Source organism: Micropterus dolomieu, linkage group LG15 (assembly GCF_021292245.1).
Source record: "Micropterus dolomieu isolate WLL.071019.BEF.003 ecotype Adirondacks linkage group LG15, ASM2129224v1, whole genome shotgun sequence".
Taxonomy (NCBI): Eukaryota; Metazoa; Chordata; class Actinopteri; order Centrarchiformes; family Centrarchidae; genus Micropterus; species Micropterus dolomieu.
The window spans coordinates 5,245,976-5,253,521 of NC_060164.1; the positions used below are offsets into that span (position 1 = coordinate 5,245,976).

Sequence of the window (7,546 nt, forward strand, 5' to 3'; positions counted from 1 at the left end):
GAGGATGGACGGGGCCATGTATCGTGGAATTCTGGACCAACATCTCCTTCCCTCAGTGAGAGAGCTGAAGATGGGTCGAGGATGGGTGTTTCAGCACGACAACGACCCTAAGCACACCGCCAAAGCAACAAAAGAGTGGCTGAAGAAGAAGCACATCAAGGTTCTGGAGTGGCCTAGCCAGTCTCCAGACCTGAATCCAATTGAAAATCTTTGGAGGGAGCTTAAAATTCGAGTTGCCAGGCGACAACCTCGGAACCTGAATGATTTGGAGGCTGTCTGCAGGGAGGAGTGGGCCAACATCCCTGCCGAAATGTGCACAAACCTTGTCACCAACTATAAAAACCGTTTGACATCTGTGCTGGCCAATAATGGCTTTTCTACAAAATATTAACATGCTGTTTGGTAGGGGGTCAAATACTTGTTTTTCCTCATCAGATGGTTATCATTTTTATAAATTCATATGATGTGATTTTCTGGGATTTTCTTTGGGATTCTGTCTTTCACTGTTAGAATGTACATATGATTAAAATTGTAGATTGTTGCATTCTTTGTAAGTGGGCAAACCTGCAAAATCAGCAAGGGGTCAAATACTTTTTTCCCCCACTGTAATCAGCAATACAACTAGGACATTTGAAGTGATAAACAATCAAACCTTTAAATACTTGAGGTGTAGGATCTTTAGTGTATATGAAATGTGAAGTCTTCTTGCATTCCTATATTGTTATGAAATGAAACTCTTTGGTTAGATTCTTACTTATTTTTGACAGAGATTTTTAGGATTTGTTGTTTGATATTCGTCCCCAGAATTCTGATCAAGGGGATTATTTTTTAAGAAGGGATGAAGCTGGTGAAATTAATATTTTGTTCTTCATTTCCAATAGTTTTTGGTTTCCATTTCTAATGTATTAATTTATTTTCTGACATTCTCTAAATTTTATAGAAAATCCCCCAGTTTCCCATCTGGAATACAGTGCCAGTGAGAACCCAATGTATGAGTATATGAACAGTTTGTGTAATAGTTTATGTACACATTTGTGTTGTCTACCTGTTTGTGTCTTTCCCAAAGAGCACACAGATAAATGGGGTCCTCCTGCACAGCCAGCAATATAAGGTACTTTCCCATCAGACTCAAGCAGCTGGCTCTGGTCTCCATGTTGTCCAGGGAGTGAGAACTGACTGCAGCCAGCTGGCCCAGAGCCACCTGCCCCAAGGTACTGCCTGTACTCACCCATTCCTGGACAAGACACAAGGAAATTAAGGTCAAATGAGGAGATGGATCACAAGCAATGTACTCAGTGTGTTATCTACAATCTTTTTTATGTATGTACTTTCTTTTTTACTTGGAAAAGCTATTATAAAAGCTGTTATAAGAAGGGAAGGAGTGGTGTCTGTGAAGAAAACATGCATGTTCTAGTTTTATATTCATCACAATACTCCCTGTGCTATGGAGATAGAGTGAGACAGAAAGAGGAAGAGAGAGTAGGAAAGAACAAGAAAGCAACAACAAATGGGAATATACTTGGAATATTCAGGAATTAAATCAGGTCTGTATGATTATACCATTGATAAAGACCAATATAAGGGCTGCTGGGCTACTTGTATGGCTTATAGCCCTGCAAGCCTCCTAATCTAAAATATTAGGATTGAATGAGCAATTTCCAACTTAGAGTTATGGTTGATGCAATCACTACATGTGTTGACTGGCAATAAGCCCATTCAGAATGAAGGAAATTCTTGTGTATTGTAACATGATTGGAGTTTTTAGGTAGTTTAATTGGTATGTATTGCAATTGTGGAAATCGCATTTCGTACCAATCACGCGTGTAAGGAGCTATAAAAGCTGTATTAAATACTGGATAAGTTGATATACAGCAAAGGCATTAATCCGTGTTATTTAGCTCTCTGTTTTCTTAGAGGAGAGTGAAATGAGTGTAATCTAAGACATGAACCTTGGCAACTTTTCAAAAATCTTATGCACATAACTTATTCTACTGTGTCCTAAACCACTCTAGTAAGAAATCCTACATAAAATTTTAAATGAAGACAAAACACTCTCCTGACAGGTTAAATTCTGGGCTGTGGTGTCCTCATTGGTGGGAAGCCAACTTGGAACAATGGCTTGACTTGTTTGACTGTGACAGTGATAATAACACATAACTACCTGTCCTGGCATCCTCTTTCAAAGCCAATAAAGTATTTTCAATTTGAAGACATAAAGAGTAGGGGTGGTGAGGGGGAACTCCCTCAGCGCTAGCAGAGAAGTTAAACAATCGCTGGCTAGCCACAAGAGATTTGCTCTCAAGAGTACAATACAGTACAAAATTGGTCCTTTGCATGTTAGCGTCCCCAAGTGGCAATGACATGCAACTAACCTGCACACTCCTCTGACCTACATAGTAAGCCAGAATGTGTCAACATGGCTCTATCACTTGTTCACCTTTAGAGTAATATTTTGTATTTTATAAAGTATATATTTGTTACTTCCTTGGCCAGACTCTAAATCTGAGTTACATGGGATGGAATGTTTCTGTCTGTTCCAGCCCTGTTTTGTTGTGTAGACTGATAATGCAGGTGTACACCTAATAACCTTATTGTGTTTTTAGTTGTTCGACAACAATGGAGTTCTACGGGACATAGGCATAAGCTTTATTTGTAATATAATGTAATAACAGAATATGTGCTTTGACACAATCTGTTAATTTATTACATTAATTGGTGTTTAAGGACACCACAGTACGTCATTACTGTGGCATCTAAATAGATATAAGAGTTCTCATTTGACACATGTTTAAGAAGGAACTATCTGACCTGTTCAATAGAGTTGGGCTCAGGTGTGCAGCGTGTAAACTCCTCCAGTGCTATCTCAGCAGAGGTCTTCCTCTCCCGGGCTAGAGCTTGGCGTTTCTTGTCAGCACAGTGCTCCTCCAGCACGGCCAGACAAAATTCAGCCAGAGCGAGTCGCAGGCGCAGCAGCCTCCGCATGGGTACCAGCGACAGTCCATGACCCTGGCAAGGATGAAAGCGTAAAACAAAAATGTCAGAACTCAAAAATAAAAGCACACACATGGAGTACATCATAAAGGAAAACACACGCCTGAAATCTGAAGATCAGTATGTATGAGACATGTTAGGATGCAACTTAGAGTAGATGGGAGATCCAATATTGTGTGTGGCTGACAGTGAGCCATGGCAAATGAGAAACTTTGGCCACAGTCTGAATGAGACTCAAAATCACAAATTTAATCATGATAGAATTGAATCAGGAACAAAAGATAACCCAGCTGATGTGTTAAATAAACGAGAAAGATTTCAGTGATTACAGCTGTTGTCCCTTGTTTCCAATGCAGGATGGATGTCAAAACTTACTAGGGCAGCAGCACCATCTGCTGAAAGGACACCGCTACAAACCAGCGTCCAGTGGCTGACTCATCCACAGAACGTTTAATCAAAAACTCAATAGAACAAGGATTTGCAGCAGGTGTGAGAGTTGTTCAATCAATCTTTCTTTCATGAATCCAACAATATGTAAATCAAGGTTGTAGCCAGTGTTAGGCCAGTCCATCTCTGGCACTGAAGACCTCAGATAACCTCATCTGTATGGGAGCGTGTATAGTGTCTGGATAAAATATGATTCTAATACCCATCTGCTCCATCTGCTGTTGACAAGTAAAAGTAATGGAGGCTTTATCTGTTTGTGTCAGAACATTGTTAAACTGTGGTCTGAGATATAAACAGCAATACACACATACACACTTATATTTAGAGAGGATATCACACAGGTTATCAGACAGCCAAGAACCCCAGAACATGACGGCGGCACAACAGGACCTTAATAGTCTCATGCGGTAGCTTAATTATGATTCGGTCAATTATACTCTTGAGGAAATGAACATATGGCGAGAACGAACAAAGCATCTCTCTCTGTCATTTAGCCATAAACAGGGCTTTGCACAGGAAAATCCTTTCTCCTCTCAACACTGAACAACATGCTCAGATACTTCTCTAAATACGATCAAATATTTTGCCATCTGCACATGTGCTTAATGGGCCAGCAATTTTAGCCAGAACTCAGCTTCTGAGCTAAGTTTAACAGCCAAGCAAATGTACTTCCAATGTACTTCAAAGTAAGAGTAATAGCTTCAGTCCAGTAAGTAATTTCTGGTGTCCATTTTCAGCCATGTTCTCTTCTTATCATCATCCTAAAAGAAAGTTAAGTAGAGTGGATGGGACTGGTTAAAAGTGCTGATAATAGAAAAAAGGATGTTTCTGAGAACACGAGGGATGATATGTCTCCCAAGGTTTTTGAGAGGACATCATCACAATGAAAGATGGATTTTCAAGGCACACGCATGCATTTTATTTACCTCCTCCTGTGAGGGGAGCAGCCTCTGAGCATTCAGCACCACATGTTCCTGCTCTATAACAGCTAGCTGCATTTGGGAGATGCCGTCGAGCAGGAAGCGCTGTTTGTCCTCTATTTGATTAGCATGGTTGGCTAGGATCCTGTCGAGAAATATTGTTTAGGGTGGACAAAGACAAAGAAAACAACGTATGATTGTGTGATGGAGACAACAAATGTTGCCTGACTCACAAAAAGTATGTGAGACCACATTGGGCCTCATGCAAGAACTTCTTGTACGACTAGATTTCTTCTTATGTGGCTAGTTCGAGCAATTTAAGAGAATTGTACTCTGCATTTCTAAACATTGGAAAAAAAACATTCCTTTGACTTAAAATTATATTGCCCTAATCTGAATGAATTAAACATGATGCATAAATTCTTCTACTCCGACAGCTCTATGCAGGTCGCTGTCCAGTGTCATCTTCTGTTGCACCAATAGCCTAATATCACCTACTGTAGCCTATAATATTCTCTTGCTGTCAGGTCCCCTAATATGACTACTGATTCTGCTAAACTTGTTATGTTTTTGTTGGCTTATTTCTGACAGCAGGACTTGAAACTCCACAGTGTGAAAAAAATCTTCTTTTAACTCTTTGGTAACATTTTAGTTTGTAGGGCAGTTTTAGGCATGTAAATTATGCTCATAGACAAATCTCACTAACACGCACCTCTAGAGTAACTACTGACTGACTAACCTCAGACCACGTGCGTACTCTACATGTGCCTCGGCTGCATGTTCTCTACAGGTGAGTTTAGAGAAACCACTGGCACACTCTCTGAGTGTATCACAGGCGGCCATTAGCCTCTGGACAACCTCGGTGCTGAGTGTCTCTCCAGGTTCACCACCACCAAGGCCACGTATACATTCAATGGCACCTCTGGAACACAAAGCATCTTGTTCCATTAGATACGATACAAGAATGACTTTCACAATTTACCTGAGTGTGTCTGGCTGAACATTACAAATATAACATTTAATGAATGTTTCAAATGCAAAACAGTTATATGCTGAAAGTAGGTTTCACTAGTAAAAATGAATGTTTTTGACTTTTGTTTGACTAAAATAACTAGTTAAGTCTATCCTGATACATCAAGACACAAGTGGGATATTAAGTAAGGTCGTTGCAAATTACCACCGCAGCCACAAAATGTAGAATCAACAAGCCTTTTCAATTTCGCAGAGTATACCTGTATTGTCTGTCTGTATTCTGTATGTACATATTCCCTCCTCCCATACTTCATAAGTCTGATATATGGCATTGAGCCAAACAATTTTCAGCTTTTCTTCCATTTTATCCCAGAACCTCAGTGTGTAAGTGGGCATCACAGATTTTTACAAAAGTTAGGTTTAGGAAAGACACTGAAATCATTAAAATATGAATAATTATGTAATGAATAAAGACATAAATTAAAAGCAGTAAACTGGATCTTTGGTTCATGGATTACCTTCTAGGGTTTACTGTTTAGTCATTTTGTATAAAAAGGTTGTTTATGGGGTGAAATCTAAATATAGTGTCAATATTTGCTGATGATTAATGTGTAAATTATTTTACCTAAACTGGATAGTGCAGCTTAAACATGACAGAAATGTTAATCAAAGACAACACAGCACCAAATGTCATCTTAACCAGGAAAAGAAAATACACATTTAGCAGGTTTGACCACAGAAGTTTAGAGTTACCTCATCTCTAATGAAGATATCAAAAATGTGAGTTCTGGGACTCGATTTAATCGCTGCTCCAGAACCAGCTTCAGAGCCCCACAGCCTTGCTTTATAATCTGATCAACCTGTGAAAGAAAGAAAAAGGCATGATGAGAAAAGTATTCACAACAGATACGTAATTGTACTGCAAAGGTTGTTAGAAGGTAGAGATTCTGTACCTTGGTGTATGCATCTTGGTCTCTCTGGCCTACTACAGCTCTGACCTTGGTGAGGGTGAGCTGATACCAGAACTCCTCATCTCCACCCAGGGCTTGGGCTTTGACCAGCAGGATCAGAGCCTGGGCATAGTTCTGCTCTTCACAGGCCAGAATGGCCAGGCTGAGTAAACTTCTTGCCATTGCTTTCTGGTCTCCCAGCTCCTGAACAGAGACAATTTCAAAAAGTGTAGAAAACTAGCGGAACCATTGCAGTAAATACTAATAGGGGGCACAAAATATTAATCACTAGTATCAGTGCCAACAATAAATTTGTTGGTAACATTTTCTTACACACAACTATAGAACATATTTGTCAGCATTGCAGACGTATAAAATGGTTCAGTCTGGTATGCCAAGATAGAGAAACTCAATGTGTGCAAGACAGATTGGTTGGATTCTATTTTACTGTGGTCTTCTTCTGTTTCCACTCACCATAGCCACCATGTGGGCCTCTGCCAGGAGCTGCCTGGCTGGTTGATAGAGCCCTATGCTGAGGCAAACCTCAGCTTTATCCAGCCAAATGTCCTGAGTACACACGTTCCTATTCTGTCGCCCAGACCTAGCCTTTTCATCCACCTTAATAACACAAGATATAGGAAAGATTTTGACTGTAATCGAATGATGATATTTAAAGCAGCAACTTATCAGGCTGGATGCAAGTCATACTGGATGCACACACACCATTCATGAGAAAGCCACATACATAAGTGCAAAAACACACAAACACCACCATGTGAAAAAACGTGTGCAACAATAACAAAAAAAAAATGTCCTTATGTGCCCTGCTAGGATCTGTATATTTCAATATGAAAGTCACACCATTAATAGGCTAGAATACTGTACATGGAGAAGGACAAGAAACTAAACAAGAAATTATAACCATTACTAAACATAGAAATTCACATACCTGACATACCTGAGGCGTTAACACTTCAGTGGGGAGAACAAGTATTTGATACACTGCTGATTTTGCAGGTTTTCCTACTTACAAAGCATGTGAAGGTCTGTAATTTATCATAGGTACACTACAACTGTGAGAGACGGAATCTAAAACAAAAATCCAGAAAATCACATTGTATGATTTTTAAATAATTAATTTGCATTTTATTGCATGACATAAGTATTTATCACCTACCAACCAGTAAGAATTCTGGCTCTCACAGACCTGTTAGTTCTTCTTTAAGAAGCCCTCCTGTTCTCCACTCATTATCTGTATTAACTGCA

The 7,546-nt window shown here is 39.6% G+C and overlaps 1 protein-coding gene and 1 long non-coding RNA gene across 15 annotated transcripts in view; one reads left to right on the forward strand and one right to left on the reverse strand.

Moving 5' to 3' along the window:
* Positions 1–7,546, reverse strand: part of LOC123983824 (cilia- and flagella-associated protein 46) — a 117,686-nt gene that overhangs the window by 74,102 nt on the left and 36,038 nt on the right. For all 14 annotated transcript variants that reach the window (XM_046070210.1, XM_046070214.1, XM_046070219.1 and 11 more), the window contains 7 exons: positions 6,755–6,898; positions 6,284–6,484; positions 6,084–6,190; positions 5,098–5,280; positions 4,365–4,503; positions 2,809–3,006; positions 1,046–1,234 (listed from right to left, as the gene is read on the reverse strand). In XM_046070210.1, the coding sequence (XP_045926166.1) occupies positions 1,046–1,234; positions 2,809–3,006; positions 4,365–4,503; positions 5,098–5,280; positions 6,084–6,190; positions 6,284–6,484; positions 6,755–6,898 (1,161 nt within the window). The remainder of the gene's footprint in view (positions 1–1,045; positions 1,235–2,808; positions 3,007–4,364; positions 4,504–5,097; positions 5,281–6,083; positions 6,191–6,283; positions 6,485–6,754; positions 6,899–7,546) is intronic.
* LOC123983826 lies at positions 1,437–3,685 on the forward strand. The gene is made up of 2 exons (XR_006828296.1): positions 1,437–1,544; positions 3,348–3,685. It is a non-coding gene; the product is annotated as an uncharacterized LOC123983826 (long non-coding RNA).